Source organism: Nylanderia fulva, unplaced genomic scaffold (genome assembly GCF_048542155.1).
Source record: "Nylanderia fulva isolate GAGA-0341 unplaced genomic scaffold, ASM4854215v1 Scaffold193, whole genome shotgun sequence".
NCBI classification, from domain to species: domain Eukaryota; kingdom Metazoa; phylum Arthropoda; class Insecta; order Hymenoptera; family Formicidae; genus Nylanderia; species Nylanderia fulva.
Window position 1 is genome coordinate 16504 of NW_028190195.1, and position 18284 is coordinate 34787.

Genomic DNA, 18284 nt, shown 5'->3' on the forward strand with positions numbered 1-18284 from the left:
CTCGTGACCAATTGTCAACTTTCCGCACTTGATACACAATATACTATTGTTAAACAAATTGTTTCTTATTATTATTTGTATTGATTATGTATTCACGGACTAATTTTTTTTTCTTTTTGTATTATATATTCTTTTTTTGTAATCTGTAAAAGGGACTTTTATGTCCATTGATTGGAGTAAATAAATAAATAAATATATAAACAAATAATGGCTATACGATCTCCGGATACCATTTGATGCAATATATATTGTATTATATTGTATTATTGGGGGGCGGAGAGATATATGTGTAGAGTATCGTCATCCTTATTTTTCGGGTCTATTGTTCTGCGCGCGCGCCGCATTTCGATCCAATCACATGCTCCGCGCGTGCTGCAAAGACGTCTGGCCTTGTTTATATCGCGATCGAGATACCGGACTTGCATGAAAATCTTTGTACTGCTCTAGGGGAAATGTCCCTAGGGATAATTTCGTATTCGTCATTATATCGCTGTTTATATGTTTGTCGATCTAATTCTTTTTGCATTATATTGTTCATTACTTGTACATATTACATTGTTCACGATTTCGATTATATTATTCCACAGTATGTATACTCCATTGTTAACCACTTATCTATATATGTCCATGTAACTGTCTTAATATTGTTAAATACATTGTTATATATTTTTATTAACCAAATCTCTGTGTTCTAATTACTAAAGTTTCCTCTCCAAAACCTCTGAAAACAAAATCTGTGAACCGGGACCCTCTGCCAAATACTGAGCAGGACGTAGCCGGAGAATTTACGTTTTTTGAAAGAATTTTGATACCGTGGCGCGCGGAATCGCGTTTGGCGCCCAAATACTTAGAATTGTCGTGAATACCGATATTCGGATACCATTAGTTACCTTTCGAATATTAATTTTTCTGTTTTCTGGATTGCGAACTATTTATATAGTAGTAAAAAAAAATAGGGAACACTTTTTAAACCCTAAAAATTAGGCAATTTTCAAACTGTTGAAACTCTGCGAAAAATCATCGTAGGACAAATATTAAAAAAGTGTTTTAAGCTCAAAGTTTCACCTTTAACGCACAATCAATAAATTTTTGAAATTTTGTTAATCTTCCTTATTGTATGCTTTAAAAACGAACATACTGTTTTGTTTCTTAAAATTTTGTATTTTTGACAACTTAAAATTCGATAAACAAATTTCTTTCGAAAAATTCGACTAACGTTTCAGAAAGTACAATATTTTTCATACAAATTGCTTTTTTTTTAAAGTTTTCTACGATTTTTTTTACCGATTTACACGATTTTGAAGCAAACTCTATATTAACCAATAAATAAAAAATAAAAACTTATTTTAGGCTTGTGTAATGCAACGCAAATACTTAATAAATTATATATATATATATATAATGACCAAAAACGAGCTAAAATTAAAGGTGTCTGTGATTTTAATTAAATGACATAATATTTCCGTCAATCTCTTTAATCAAATGTGACTACATATAATGTATAAACGTTTCGACTTACAAAGCCTTCTTCAGTAAAATACAAATAATTAAAATGCACGATAAAATAAGAAAATATAAAATAAAATTAAAACGCACATATTAATCGAAATAAACCTTGAAGTGAAATAAATCTATTAATGTATTTAATACAAAACGTGAACATTTAAGTCGCCACGCTGGTAACGAGTACAAAACGATATTTATGTATCTTCCCTTGAGTATGTTGCGTGACCACGAACGTGTTGTAAAAAATGAAGAAACTTCCTCGTTGTATGGCGAGAAGTTGTCTTTTTTGTGTGTCACTTGTTTCAAAAGTTAATATTATGATTCTAATGACAGAACGTGAAAAACATAACTCAATTAAAGATGAAAAACAATTAATATAGTTAACTTACAATAATGTTAAAACGTCGGAATATAGAAAAAGCACGTCTCGTCTAGGACTTCCCTTGTTATCTGACGGAGTGATAATGTGTGTCAAATAAGTGTCGAGAATAAAACATAAATATAAATTAATTTAAAGGTCTTCGATAAAAATAAATGATAAATAACATTTTAACATCATTGTAAGTTAACTATATTAATTGTTTTTCATCTTTAATTGAGTTATGTTTTTCACGTTCTGTCATTAGAACCATAATATTAACTTTTAAAACAAATGACACAAAAAAAAAACAACTTCTCGCCATACAACGAAGAAGTTTCTTCATTTTTTACAACACGTTCGTGGTCACACAACATACTCAACGGAAGATACATAAATATCGTTCCGTACTCGTACTGCAGCGTGGCGACTTAAATGTTCGCGTTTCGTATTAAATACATTAATAGATTTATTTTACTTCAAGGTTTATTTTAATTAATGTGTGCGTTTTAATTTTATTTTATATTTTCTTATTTTATCATGCATTTTAATTATTTGTATTATACTGAAGAAGGATTTGTAAGTCGAAACGTTTATACATTATATTTAGTCACATTTGATTAAAGAGATTGACGGAAATATTATGTCATGTAATTAAAATCACAGACACGCTTAATTTTAGCTCGTTTTTGGTCATTATATATATATATATATATATATAATATATATATATATATATATATATATATATATATAATATATATATATATATATATATATATATATATATATAATTTATTAAACCCTATATTTTTTAGAGATTATGTCGTAACTCGGTGAAAAATCATTGTAGACAAGAGATTAAAAAAGTATTTGAAAGCTCGAAATGTCAACTTTAACGCGCTACCCATGATTATAAAAAATTTTTCTATCTTCCTTATTTGGTGCTAAATCTAAAAACAATAATTTGTTTCTTGAAATTGCATATGTTTGATACACCGCAGTTTGATGAACAATTTTTTTTCGAAAAATTTAATTCACGTTTTATAAACTACAATATTTTACCTACAATAGTTATTTGTGTTACAAGTGCGGAAAGTTGACTATTGCTCACGAGTGCGGATAAGCGCACTCATGAGTAATAGCCAAATTTCGTACGTGTAACACATACTACTCGTATTTTGTATTACAAGTGCATGTAGGGATGAGGATTAAGGGAATGAGAATGTGCGTATATTAGACGAGTGCGGATGGACGCACAAATCGAAGGCTCCACCTGCACGAGTGAATGATATCTCTAGAATACGAGTGCGTTTACCCGCACGAGTGGGTGATACCTCTATAATACGAGTGCGTTTACCCGCACGAGTATTTGGCAGTCCAAGGGGCGAAGCCCCCAGCGGGGGGTTCGGGGGGCAAAGCCCCCGATTGTAAAAAATACTCTTAATAATTAAATATATATTTTGTATTTATATATTTAGTTATTTTTTGTAACACTTCAAAATTACAATTTTTACATATTTAGTAGATATTTCCATATGTTTAACACAATTATAATTTTTTTGAACTTGAAATAAACGGGTTGCCTTGAAATAAATGTGAGCCGACACGGATGTTTGGCGTTAGACAGCGAAAATTAATTTTTTGTTGTCTTATAATTTCGTGTCTCCACGGCGCTTCGGTTAACTTGTCGCTATATACAATACTTAACATACAATATACCCAATAATATACATATACCCAATAATATACAGTATACCGGGTACCCAATTTTAACCGCAAATTTCTCAGAAACTAAGGCCCATTTACTCAAATTTCTTTACATTTTTTATGTACTCAACTTTCCTTTTCGAATGAACTATGACTCATTCTATTTGTATTTCGCAATTCTTGCCACATCTTGTAATTCAATATTTTTACAACATATATACAGGGTGTTCGGCAACAGGTGGGCCAAAATGTAAGGAGTGGTTCTACATGATAAAATAAGACGAAAATCAAGAATGACAAAATTGCGTCCGAGACTTCGTTTATTAATTATAAATATTTTAAATTTCGCATTAAGGGCGCCTGACGCACGGCAATTTGCCGATATCTTGCACGCGTAAGGTACATCGGTAGAGTCGCCGTCAATATACACTGTGACGCATAAGTATACAAAAACTTACATCGTAACAGTTGATGTATATTTTGCAAAATGTAAAATATTTATAATTAATAAACAAAGTCTCGAACGCAATTTTGTCATTCTTGATTTTCGTCTTATTTTATCATGTAGAATCACTCCTTACATTTTGGCCCACCTGTTACCAAACACCCTGTATATATATATAAAAATTAATTTTCGTGGACGCAAAGAATATCGCGATATGGCCAATAAGCCGATATATATATTGTATATATATATATATATATATATATATATATATATATATATATATATATATCGGCTTATTGGTCATATCGCGATATTCTTTGCGTCCACGAAAATTAATTTTTTGTTGGTTTAGGAATAGTATCCTTGGTTTGGATCTAATTCCTGCAATAACCCCTTAATTTACACCCTCTGTAAAGCTACAAGGCGAAAAAAATATTGGTCCGAAAGTCGGCTGAATCGGGAATTTTTGGACCAATATTTTTCTCGCCTTGGAGCTTTACAGGGGGTTTAAATTAAGGGGGTATTGCAGGAATTAGAGATCCAAATCAAGGATACTATTCCTAAACCAACAAAAAAATTAAATAGACGCAAAGAACATCGCGGCCAATAAGCTGATATAGATATATATGTTGTATTTATGGGAGGCCGAATTATATATTCTTAATGTTCAATATTTTTAGTTTTATTTTAATGTAATTACACTGTTCAATAAGAAAAATTGATCGGAACAAATCTAGTCACCTTTTTTGAACGCTGAATATGAATCCGATTTCCAAATTGTTCCATCATGTCACAATTTATAGAAAGTTATTCAACTCACTAACGTTAAACAAAAAAGTTATTTTCACGAATTTTGTCATATTATAGTTACAATATGTGACCGTGCTAGAGAAATTTTGAATTGAATTTGTAACATCCACTTTTCGCAAGCGTCGGAAGACTCAGTCGGGATCAGGGCTCGTGAAAAAATTCACAGAACTTCACTGTTATATATAAAATAAAAGAATAATATAAATATGATATTAAAATCGGCCAATAGAGCCAAGCGCGAAAATTGATTTTTCGGAACTGTATCTCTTGGTTTGAGATTACTAAATTCCATATATTAATTAACTTCGAACTTAAATATGGAAAAATAGGCAAGAAAAATATAGATCCGAAAAGTCGCTGAAGTTAATTAATATATGGAATTTAGTAATCTCAAACCAAGAGATATAGTTCGGAAAAATTATTTTTCACGCTTGGCTCTATTGGCCGATTTTAAAATCATATTTATATTAGTCTTAATACTGAGAGTCGATAATAAAAATTATTTGATAAAATAAAAGATTTATTTAAATAAAAGAAAAAAAAGAACAAAAAGAGTAAATAAAAGAATATAAAGAGTATCTAAGGAATATACAGAGTACCTAAAAGAGCCGAATATAAACGCATATATTAATATAATACATTACAAAATAATTAAGTCGCGTCGGTTAATCGCATATAATAAATAATATACGGAGTATATAAAAGACACAAATATAAACGCATATAATAATATGATACATCACGGAACAATTAAGTCACGTCGGTTTATCAATATAATTAATCATGAAATAATAACATTGCGTCAGTTTACGCGGGGCCGATCATTTCGTACACGCCATTAATACGGGCGTAGGCGGATATAAATTTCGGCGCGAGTAGGAGTAATGGTCGCAGGGCAACTTTTCGGGAGAAATCGCAAATTTGTATTTAAAAGAAAGGACCCCGCACCAACTTTATGGAAATTAGTTCTCGGCGGATTTGGATTTTCCGAATACGGATCGCGGACGCGTAGCGGAGCGCATATGGTCACGGAGCGCGGCTCGCTTACAATACGCGTACTCCCACACGGGAGTGATCGGTCTTGCTGCGAGAGATTAAGCGGCGCAAGAAGCGCGAAAGAATTCTTTCGCGGGAGAATTTTTGGTATGCGGCGTTTGTTTGTAAGATTGGCGTGTCACGGCCGTTCTGCAGGTAGGAGGATGCACCGGCTGTTGCGATAACGCAAACACGAGTGGCGGGTCCACTCGAGAAGTGGGTGCAGCGGTGACAAGTAGAAAAGAGCTGTACTGAAAACCGACCCTGAAATTATCTCGGTAGAAACGGAGCACGCTTTTATCTCTTGTCGGTGACAAGATTGATTTCCGAATTGTCGGTATCTTTCTCAGAGTACTGCGATTTCTCAGCAGAGGCAGAGTTATATTATTTATACGGGGGTAAGCTATGTCTAGTGATTTTAATATTAAAGTCAGATAGGAAATATTTTTGTCGGCTCTCAATATTAATAATAATAATAATATATAATATTTTAAATTGGCCAATAAAGCCCAAGCGCGAAAAATTAATTCTTCGGAACTGTATCTCTTGGTTTGAGATTACTAAGTTCCATATATAAATTAATCTTGAACTTACATATGGAGAAAAATAGGCGAAAAAAATATAGGTCCGAAAAGTTGCTGAAGCGGCAAAAATATTTCCTATCTGATTTTATTTACGCCTGGGCCTAATCATGGCGTTATTTACTAACATCTACTAAAAAAGCAAATGAAAAATATAGGATCAAAAGGGTCTGAATAGCTTAGTTGGTAAGAGCAGTCGCCCGGAAAGTAAAAGACGCGGGTTCGATTCCCGCTTCAGCGACTTTCCGGATCTATATTTTTTTCGCCTATTTTTCTCCATACGTAAGTTTGAGATTAATTTATATATGGAACTTAGTAATCTCAAACCAAGAGATATAGTTCCGAAGAATTAATTTTTCGCGCTTGGGCTCTATTGGCTAATTTAAAATATCATATATTACTAATATTAAAGGTACTAAAAAATTTCCAAAGCCACCAATTATAAATGATATAACTATAAAAAAATTATAATAAAAGCATGTCTAGCAACTATAGAATTGTAAATTTGATCGTTATTAATAAGAAGATTTGGTGATCCTAATTCTAATCAAATAATTATTCTTATAGAAGTTCCAATTATTCCTGCTCAAATAGCAAATAAAAAATATAGAATTCCAATATCTTTATAATTATTTGAATATATTCATTTATTCATATATAAATAAAGTTCAAATAATTAATTAGTCAATTAATATATACTTCGACTTCATACTCTGTGTACCGGTCCGGAGATCTAGCTCATTCAAATTCGGAAAACAGAGTTCCTCTATCTAGGATTAGATCTAGCTTTTATACCGCCGCGGATCTATCTCCGCGGCGGAATTCAGCGGCGCAGTAACGGTACTCGGCGGCACGGCGGCGGTATTGGGCCAAATCCGTCAGCCGTCGGGCGCGCTCGGCTGCGAGCTGTATAACGCTATACCGCCGTGTAATAATTGCCGTTTTATCGACAATAATGACAAAAAGAATTATAGGGCGCTCTCGCACCTGCTCCTCTGTCCAACTAATTGTCTTCGGGCACAGCCTTCCGACGATCAGTCGGGAACGAGGGTTGTAGAGGGTGGCATTGTTACAAATTTATAAAAACTTAAACATTTTTTTAGTTTTAATATCCTCCACTAACTCTACAATTTTGAATTAAACAATTTTGACATTGGATTCAGTGATCTAAAAAACTAATAAAAATATATAAAAATTTAAATAAACATAATTAAAAGTAATTTATAAAAGCGTTAATTACCTAAATCAGAGCTAACTTTCTCATTATACTTCATTTAACTATTTGGACACAAATCTAATTAATTATAACCGACACAAAAAATTCCTTTTGAGGATTGAAAGTCAACAACATACTTTATTTTGATGACTATTAAACTTCTCTAACACATTACATATTGTAATTATATGACAAAGTTTATGAAAATAACCAATTTTTTAAACTTTATATGGAAATTTCTCAATTTCTTGTGACGTGATGGAGAAATTTGAAAATGTAATTTGTACTCAACGTCCATAAAACTATAAGAAATGATTACTCTCATTTCGATAATTGAAAAAAGTCATTTTTAATTAAACAGTGTTATTATAGCATAAAAAATAATAAAGTTCGAAAATTATCATTTTTCGTCGTAGGCTTCTTCCTTCTAAACATCTTATAGCACGATTTAAAAAGAACGATAATATATTAGAGTACTCAGCTACTGTTAACAGTTGAACAATATACATGTATCAAGGAGCGTGATATTGCTATTATATTTAAAGTAATTCAACAGTAATCAACAATTGTCGTACTGCGCTCGATTACTAGTAGATGCCTAGATAGGAAAGCCGGCTTACAAATTGTATAAATCGTAATTGTAAAAAATAATGTTAAGATACATGTATAACAGCGGCATAGCCAAGCCGCAGACTGAATGCGGCCCACGAAGTGGTTTCATTCGGTCTGCGGCAATATTTTGAGAAATAAAAAATTAAAAAAAATAATTTTTACTAAAATTCAAAAACATTAAAATCAGATTTAGTATTTCTTCTTGTAAAAAATTGTTCGTCGTCTGTCTATCTTTGTTATCTCTCACTCTTTTAGCTTTTCAGCAAGCATTGATTCTGGGTTTACGTATGGCCTGCGGAAAGTATAAAAACTTTGAATCTGGCCCGCGAATCGAAAAAGATTGGCTATGCTTGATATATAATATTAAATATTATATTAAAAACTATTTTAATATCAGAATTAGAATTTATTATTTAAGAAATTATATGTTTATTAAGGAATAATAAGATTTTACATTACTTTTCTAAGTCTTCCATCAAATTCATCTTGATTATTTTTTTCAATGTAGTGCCGGCATTCGGTGTTAAATCAAATCCTGCGATGGTCGACATATTGTTCCAATGTAGCTGTCGCATCGCTGGATTGCGAAAGATAGCTAATAATGTAACATATTGCTGTATAACAGAAAAATAACCTATATAAAATAAAAGTTACAGGGAAAATAATATTTAAGTAAAAAAAGATTACTCATCTATTTTTAATAAGTTAGATTGTTTTTATATATATAGATTGAGTTAACATAATACTTTCGCTTCAATTATTTTATAATCGCTTATAGTGCGTTCACGGAGAGAACGACCATGCTCCGCGCAGCTTTGAATAGAGTGGGGATCATATGTATTTAGCGGAGAGGGGAAATTTTTGGCGAGTTGGCATAGGATACCAGCATCCTTGCCATCACTTAACGCCCGTAATAGATGCCCGCTGGGGTTTTAGTACAATCAGCTTGGGCCCACTGGCCGAACCATTCGTGGCTTGGTCAAAAGGAACAAGAAATCTTACATAACTCTCGCTTTCTGTCCAGGGAGCGTGTGGTACTTCTTTGAAGGGTTTTTCCAGCGAAAATATGGGTGGTCAATCGATTAAAATCTGCATGAATCGGACAAAATGCGTAGTCGTTCTCTCTGTGAACTCACTATAATTTGTACGAAAAAAGTCAAAATATAATATGTTTCTAAAGAAATAAAAAATTTTATTGTGTTCCTCTTGATGATAATAACTGTTTATCATAATTAACACAAATAATTTTCAGTATGTAATATATTATACAAGGTGTTCCAAAGTCCTGCAACACTCAAATACTTCTAAGATAAAGGCTTTTTGAAAAAAAATGTTTTAAAAGTTATAGGGTTTTAGGTGACGCATCAAATAGTAATGTTGACTATATATGTATAGCATTAGTAAGGTCATGTAAAATTACTATGAAACTTTTAAACGGTTACTCCTAATTTTTGATTGCACTTTTTGCAACTTATTTCGAAAGCTATTAAAACACTCTAATAAAATATTTTTTTGTTTAGTACTTTTCGAATTATAATGTATAAATTTAGAGTATGCTTACATAAAATACAAAATATTTTGTAAATTCTAGTTTTGAGACTTTTGCGGCCATTGGAATCATCAATGAAAAAGGCTTCCGGATGGATGCCGCGTGGTTGAACAACATAATGCCGACGTTTCGCAAACGTTGCAGTTTGCATCTTCAGGGCTGAGAGCTCCGATACTGAGCCTTCTTGGGTTGTGGTCCTTATATATATTGTAGGAGATTTTTCATTTACAGAAAAGTATTCCGTTATAACGTCCCTAGTGGTGTGTCTCATAATTCGAAAAATACTTATTGGAAAAACAACTTTATTATAATGTTTTGACAAGTTTTTAAGATAAGCTACACGAATATGTAATTAAAAATTGAGATTTTAACTTCAAAAAAATTTGCAAGTAAATTTTACGTGATTAACAATATAGATTCTTATAGATTTTAAAATGAAATAGATTAGAGATAGATTTGCATCTTATAGATTTTTCTATCATCTCTATTTTATCTTTCTTTCTTCATCAAAATCTCTGCTCCATAACTTAAAATTGTTATCAAATAACAATATTGTTATGTCCCTGGGTTTCAATCCCAAAATGCTTCCGGATGTTCATCATTGTAAAAGGGTTTGTTTTATAACAACTGGCGTGATGCTTTTGGGGAATTTGGTTGATAACCATATTGAGAAAATTGATAGCTATATTGAGGAAATTGATAGCTAAACGGATATGCCGTCTTACGATATATTTATTAACGTGTTCTTGTTATTATGATATTAAAGTTACTGAATTCTTTTATTAAATACGCTAATTATTTCTCGACGCAAGTGTGAGTGTCTGTAAGTTGCGTTGCGCGTTTTGAGATATCGCAAAGTCGTTCTGTGTACGCAACAATATTCATTTTTTATGTATTTCTCTCATTTTCTCTTCCCTATATCCTCACATTTATCCCACAATTTTCATTGCTTTTCTAATTTTATTTTTATATGCTTTTTTTATCTGCTATTTATCTAAAACAAATATCTTAAATATATGGTCGTACTCCACTTTCTCTATTCCTTTTTCTTTCTATCTCCAATTTATTTTCTTCTTTTTTCTTATTCTTTCTAAATATCATAATTCTTATCTTTCTATTAACTTCTAGCTAGTCTTTTCTTGATCAGATATCTTTCCAGTTTGGTATTATTATTGCCTTTATTTTTTCCTCATCCGCCATTGGCATTTGCATACACCAGCGAATATACTTTTTTATACAACTTAACTTCTCTTTGAAAGGGTCTGAATAGCTTACAAGGGACATGTCACAACTGTCCGGAACCGATTTGATTCTCCTTGAAATATGTTGTTAAATACACAAATCTAAAAGACACGTATTTTTTTATACGTGCGCAATTTGAGTTTTAAGGGGTGAAACACCCCTTTAAAGAATAACGGTATTTTTCTTTAGGATCAAATATCTGCTAAACTATAAGAGATATAAAGAAAAAACGTACAACAAATTTTAATGGCTTGAAGAGTACTTTAAAGTTATATGAACAAAAATTTTTTTTTTTTTTTTTTTTTTTAAAAAACCCTCACCACCTAATTTTTTTTTTCAAAATTAAAAATTTTGTTTTACCTAATTTAAAGCTTATTTTTTTCCAAATTCAACCATGTGTAATAAAGTTATGTTACGAAATATCATTTTCGAAAATTAATTATAAACGCTCCCGTATATACGCTCATCCGTGCTATGTGCGTAAGTAATTACCGTCGAACAATAAAATATATAAAAAATGTTTTTGTATAATTCTTATTTATGTTTTCTATGTATTTATAACTGCGTATTGTGTATATTTAGATTTAAAAAAAAATTTTTAAATATAATTAATAAGAATTTTTTAAATATACCCCCTGCTTTCTTATTATTTCTTTAATATTTAATTTCTTCTATAAAAATTAAAAACAATTATATTTTATAATAAAATTATTTTTTAATTGAATCTTGCGAATACCAATGTCGCAATATTTGGCATAAACAAATTTTATATCTTACGTTAAATGAATCATAAGATAAGATTATGTGTACGTGTTCCAGATAAGTTATAATTTTTACAATAAAATCTTTAATACGTTAAAATAAATAATAAAATAAGATTATGTGATGACGTATTTCTGATAAGTTAATATAAATTGTTCATGTAGCAGCATAATTCTCACAGTCGGTGTAGTCTTTTCGTTGTAATAATATCTGTGTAAACTGTTCTTTTATTGCAATAGAAAGCAAAATATAACATCTTTGAATATGATTATCAATCCGCTTAACGTTGTTAGACTTTTATTGGTGTCAATAAATTCAATATATTTAACAGAAACGCCAGTAACTGAAGCAGAAGTGGAATTAAAGGAAAACATTAAAAAAATATTACTGGATAGCGTTTTTCATTATAATGGGGTGGAAGTAACGGAAGAAATATATCTCGATTATGAAGAACCTTATAAATTACATAGTTTTGAAATAATTGAAGATGACGAAGAAGCATGGCATGAAGATAGTTTAAATTCTCATCCTCATTGTTCAAATGATGATACAAATTTTGATAGTTCTTATAAAAGACGAGCTGTTGAGTATTGGCGATTTCGGGACACTGATGAAAACAGTAATGACAGAAAAAGGAATCGTCCTCTAAGAGTAGTACAAAATAAATTTAGAAGAGTTTCATCTGAACGTCAGTTAAGGCGATGGGAAGAACAAATACAATCAGGTGGAAGTCGTACAGAAAAATTATCTTACATCTCCAAATTTACACATGATAAATTTACTGCAGCTGTCGAATCAGGATTCATGGTTCATTTTCCCTGTAGTTCCTTTCGGTATTATCATAGTAGTAATATGTGTTCCAGGAGGTGTTAAATCCGAAATCATATTGGGGCAATGTCCAGTCCATGAATCGATAAGAAGAACGCTATTAGGACCAATGTTTGCGAAATAAGCTTCTTCTAACCACATTTTAAAATGATCTGTACAAAATATAAATGTTAATTTAATAGTTTTTTTATGACTCTTATTAAATTGTTAAATAAAATAAGGTTGTTAAAAAAAGTAATTATAAAAGGAAAATACCTGATGTCATTTTACCAGATTTCGATGCTTTTACAATAACATTTTCTGCTTTAAATAAATTTTCTTGTACTCTTGGTCCAAATTTACCATTAGCTTCTTTTAATACAATAAATAAAGGGGACAACAAATTGCCATTACAGGATATTATTGGTTGTATCGTATATGAATGGGTTGTTGATGATATGGATTGCACGACACGTTCTACTTTCTTTTCTCCCTGGTTAGACAATGATCTTCCAGAGTGAAGTTCCAATTGGAAACCACTTTGATCTGAATTGTAAATATTTTCAGATCCAAACTGTTCAATAAGAGGTTTTACTGTTTCCAGAAAATCATCAGCTGATTTTTGCAAATCAGCAGAATCTTCTAATGTTCTTCTAGTGACAAACTTCGTAACTTTTCTTGAAACAATTCGGTGAGACTTCTTAAATCTTGCTATCCAACTGTGAGATGCTTTAAATATAGGATTTAAATTTCCTATTTCTTCTTGAGCTTGTAAAGCCCATCTTTTTAAATCAATATCATGAACCATGAATCCTGATTCGACAGCTGCAGTAAATTTATCATGTGTAAATTTGGAGATGTAAGATAATTTTTCTGTACGACTTCCACCTGATTGTATTTGTTCTTCCCATCGCCTTAACTGACGTTCAGATGAAACTCTTCTAAATTTATTTTGTACTACTCTTAGAGGACGATTCCTTTTTCTGTCATTACTGTTTTCATCAGTGTCCCGAAATCGCCAATACTCAACAGCTCGTCTTTTATAAGAACTATCAAAATTTGTATCATCATTTGAACAATGAGGATGAGAATTTAAACTATCTTCATGCCATGCTTCTTCGTCATCTTCAATTATTTCAAAACTATGTAATTTATAAGGTTCTTCATAATCGAGATATATTTCTTCCGTTACTTCCACCCCATTATAATGAAAAACGCTATCCAGTAATATTTTTTTAATGTTTTCCTTTAATTCCACTTCTGCTTCAGTTACTGGCGTTTCTGTTAAATATATTGAATTTATTGACACCAATAAAAGTCTAACAACGTTAAGCGGATTGATAATCATATTCAAAGATGTTATATTTTGCTTTCTATTGCAATAAAAGAACAGTTTACACAGATATTATTACAACGAAAAGACTACACCGACTGTGAGAATTATGCTGCTACATGAACAATTTATATTAACTTATCAGAAATACGTCATCACATAATCTTATTTTATTATTTATTTTAACGTATTAAAGATTTTATTGTAAAAATTATAACTTATCTGGAACACGTACACATAATCTTATCTTATGATTCATTTAACGTAAGATATAAAATTTGTTTATGCCAAATATTGCGACATTGGTATTCGCAAGATTCAATTAAAAAATAATTTTATTATAAAATATAATTGTTTTTAATTTTTATAGAAGAAATTAAATATTAAAGAAATAATAAGAAAGCAGGGGGTATATTTAAAAAATTCTTATTAATTATATTTAAAAATTTTTTTTTAAATCTAAATATACACAATACGCAGTTATAAATACATAGAAAACATAAATAAGAATTATACAAAAACATTTTTTATATATTTTATTGTTCGACGGTAATTACTTACGCACATAGCACGGATGAGCGTATATACGGGAGCGTTTATAATTAATTTTCGAAAATGATATTTCGTAACATAACTTTATTACACATGGTTGAATTTGGAAAAAAATAAGCTTTAAATTAGGTAAAACAAAATTTTTAATTTTGAAAAAAAAAATTAGGTGGTGAGGGTTTTTTAAAAAAAAAAAAAAAAAAAAAAATTTTTGTTCATATAACTTTAAAGTACTCTTCAAGCCATTAAAATTTGTTGTACGTTTTTTCTTTATATCTCTTATAGTTTAGCAGATATTTGATCCTAAAGAAAAATACCGTTATTCTTTAAAGGGGTGTTTCACCCCTTAAAACTCAAATTGCGCACGTATAAAAAAATACGTGTCTTTTAGATTTGTGTATTTAACAACATATTTCAAGGAGAATCAAATCGGTTCCGGACAGTTGTGACATGTCCCTTGTTAGTTGGTAAGAGCAGTCGCCCGGAAAGTGAAAGACGCGGGTTCGATTCCCGCTTCAGCGACTTTTCGGACCTATATTTTTCTCGCTTATTTCTCCATATGTAAGTTTCGAAATTAATTTATATGTGGAACTTTGGGATCTCAAATTGAGATACAGTTCCGTTTAATTAATTTTTCGTTTCGTTTCCTTGGCTCTATTGCCCAGCTTAGAAGACAGCATACTTATATTATTAACTTCTCTTTATCTTCCTTCAGTCACAATCTACGCCAAATATTACATATAATAACGATTTAGCGGATAACCTTATCTTATTCAGAACTTCTCATTTGTTTTTTTACCAACCTTATACCAGCCTTATCCCTGTTCATTAATTTTCTCATTTTTTCTTTTTTTTTTATTAAATTTTCTCTTATTCCTCCTTTCCTTAAAGCTCTTTTATCAATATCTCTCTATTTACAAAATCAATGATGCTTTCAAATCCATTCACAATCTCTCTTTTGAATTAACAATATATCTTTACATTATACATACATATAACATACGACATATATGTATTATGTAGTCCATTACTCTTTATTTCTTCCTAAACACTGTTTGTTTATTCGATATTATTAACTGCCATTCTACTTATTATCTCAACTTCTTTACTAATATTGACGTGTAGATTTTGTACAGTTGTACAGAGCATTCGAGTAACTTTTCTATAATTCGAAACTTTTCCGCCTTCAACTTTTGTTTTCAACCTTTCCTCCCTTTATTGATGCAATAATTTCTCTTTCACTTTCACCTCTTTGATTAATTGTCTTTCTTTTTATGATCTCTTGTTTATTTTCTACACTTCTTTCTATTTCTTTTTCTTCATAGTTCCACATTTTGTTCATAATATTGTCTTTCCTTCTTGCTTTGTTTAATCTTATCGTTAGATCGTTGATCGTTTTTGTAACTTCTTTTTACTTTATATCCTCCATCACTCTTTGTCTTTCTTTTTTTTTTTCATCCGTTGACATATATTGTCTTGTAATCTTTTTTCCATTCACTTTAATAATCCAATGAAGTGTTTCTTTCATGTATTTATTTGTTTTACTCATTTCACTTCTTTTCTTTTTCTACGTTTAATCTTTATTTTTCCTTATTGATTGAAGTTTATTTCGGACTCCCCTCGAGGATGCCGGGGCGTTTTCAGAGGAACGCCAAACTCCCCTCACAATCTCCCCTCTTCACTCATCATACAATAATATACAATATAATACATAATCGAAACACAAACATAAACATATATCTTCTATCTTCCTTCTCTCTCCTCTCTCTCCAGACTTTCTCCGGTAGCTGTTCTCGTCCCCTTCCTCTGCTTTTTTTCTCTCCTCCTCTCTCTCTTATCCTTTCCTCGGGACATAGTTTTTCTCAGCCGCCATCTTTTCTTTTAACTCTCTTTAACCTTTGTCTCTCCTTTTCCTATTCCTTCCTCTTTCCGCTTCTGTATTTCCATCGTCAGCTATGCTCTCCTCATCCTCCCTCTTATTGTCCTCTCCTTTCTCTTGTTCCTTTTTCTCCATTTTCTACTGCTTCCGCCTATCTCTGCTTCTGTCCCAGTCCTTCGCTCTCTTTGTCCTGTCTCTCTCATGAACCTTTAACATACAAACAAATCTTCTCCACCACCTCTCTACTCCCTTTCTTCCTCTTTCCTAACCTTTTTTTTACTCTTTCTCCCTTTTCCTTCTCCCCCTTACCTTTCCCCATTACATACATAATTATTCTTTCCTCTCCTTTCTCGCCTGGCCATTTTGCGACCTTACAATTCTCTGAGTTCCTTCCCCCCTACCCTCTTTCCTTCTTCTCTTCTCTCTCCCTTTTTCCCTCCATCTCTTTCTTCCTTTCTCCCTATCTATCTTTCTCCTGCCCGTATTTCATCCCCCCTCTTCTATCTCCTTTACCTCTCTTCCTGTGTTCCCGTACGGCTTTCTCCTGTCCCTTTTTCTTCTAACCTATCTCTTTCCTCGTTTCCTACCCATTCATATATATGCCCACATTTTTCCCCCTCTTACCTCTACATCCCTTCTTCTTCCCCTTTCCACCTTATCTCGATCCCGCATTAGTCACCTAATTCTCCTTTCCTCCCTTGTTAAGTCCTCCTCTACCCCTATCTTTCCTCTCTTCTTTCTTCTCCACTCTGCTAACTCTTCCACCACCACGACCACTCTGCTCATCTTCCATCTTTATACACTACTCTTATCTCCTTCATTCTCTCTTTATATGCCCAACCCTTACTTTTTGTCATCTTCCATCTTTATACACTATTCTTATCTCCTCTTCCCTTTCACTCTCTTTACTGCTGTCTCTCTCTTTTCACTCCTCTCCCTACACCTTTTATCCTTCTGCTCTTCTCTTCCTGCCGCTTCCTTTCTTCTTCTCTTTTCTCTCCTTTCACCTTCTTTCTTTTCCTTCATTCTTTTCCTTCTTAACTTCCTTCGCTTTCTCACTACGTCTTATTTTGTACCTCCGCCTTTAGCGTATATCTATGTGCGAAACTTCCCTGTGCCGCCACGTGCGTGATAAAACCTTTTGCTCACGTGCTCTACTTGTTCACATTCCTTCCCTTTTCTAACGCCCTCTCTCGCTCTCTGCCACTATCACGCTTCCTTCTTTACCCGTGCTCCTGTCTTCCTTATCGACTTCTCACTTTCCTTTCTTTCCCCCCTTCCCTTATCTACACCTCCGCCCCTTTACCTTTCTTCTTATTTCCTCCACTTTATATTCCTACCTCTTTATTTCCCTGCATTTCTTTTCCTTTTTCCTTCTTATCCTTCTTTTTCTCCTCTCTCCGTTTTTTCTTTTTTCTTTCTTTTTCCTCTCTTGGCCGTGTGTCTTCTCGTGCTGCCTGTCACGTGTCCGACTGTTCTACAGCCGTTTTTAGCCTCCAACTCTCTTTTCTCCTTTTTCTCTCTCATATAATCTCTCCTCTCTTTTGTGCTCTCCTTTTCCTTTCTCTTCTCTCCTTTCCTTCTCTCCTCTTCTTCCTTTCTGCCTTCCTCTCTTTCCTTTGCCGTGTGTCTCTCTCATGTCACTTATCACGTGTCGACTGTTCCACAGCATTTCCGCCTATCTTTCTGTACAACCTCACTTCTCTTTCTCCCTATAGCTGCCTTTTTCCGCTTCCTCACATTTTCCTTTTATTTTTTCTCTTCCACCTGCCTCACATTATCCACTTTTCTTCTTACTTTATCTCCACTATTACTTCATATTTCTACAATTTCTCGGGGCACACCGCTTAAATATCCTCTCGCACGCCGCCATCTTCCCTTCTCTAT

At 32.2% G+C, this 18284-nt stretch overlaps 2 protein-coding genes across 2 annotated transcripts in view; both read right to left on the minus strand.

The window, feature by feature from the left end:
- Positions 1–8731: 8731 nt before the first annotated feature.
- The window catches only part of LOC114944746 (dynein axonemal heavy chain 12-like), a 148420-nt gene continuing 138867 nt past the window's right edge, over positions 8732–18284 (minus strand). The window contains exon 10 of the mRNA XM_085481870.1: positions 8732–8890. Coding sequence (XP_085337996.1) covers positions 8732–8890 — 159 coding nt within the window. The remainder of the gene's footprint in view (positions 8891–18284) is intronic.
- On the minus strand, positions 11984–14064 carry LOC146723481 (uncharacterized). Its single transcript, XM_085481872.1, has 2 exons — positions 12913–14064; positions 11984–12809 (listed from the first exon to the last, which is right to left on the minus strand). Exons 1-2 carry the CDS (start codon positions 13982–13984, stop codon positions 12625–12627), a joined length of 1257 nt encoding a protein of 418 aa, XP_085337998.1. The 5' UTR covers positions 13985–14064; the 3' UTR covers positions 11984–12624.

Excerpts from the sequence above, each read along its gene's own strand:
- LOC146723481 (XM_085481872.1), bottom strand. The coding sequence starts at position 13,984 with ATGATTATCAATCCGCTTAACGTTGTTAGACTTTTATTGGTGTCAATA. Across the intron at positions 12,810-12,912 it reads ATCTGGTAAAATGACATCAG|ATCATTTTAAAATGTGGTTA; the intron begins GTATTTTCCTTT and ends TATTTTGTACAG.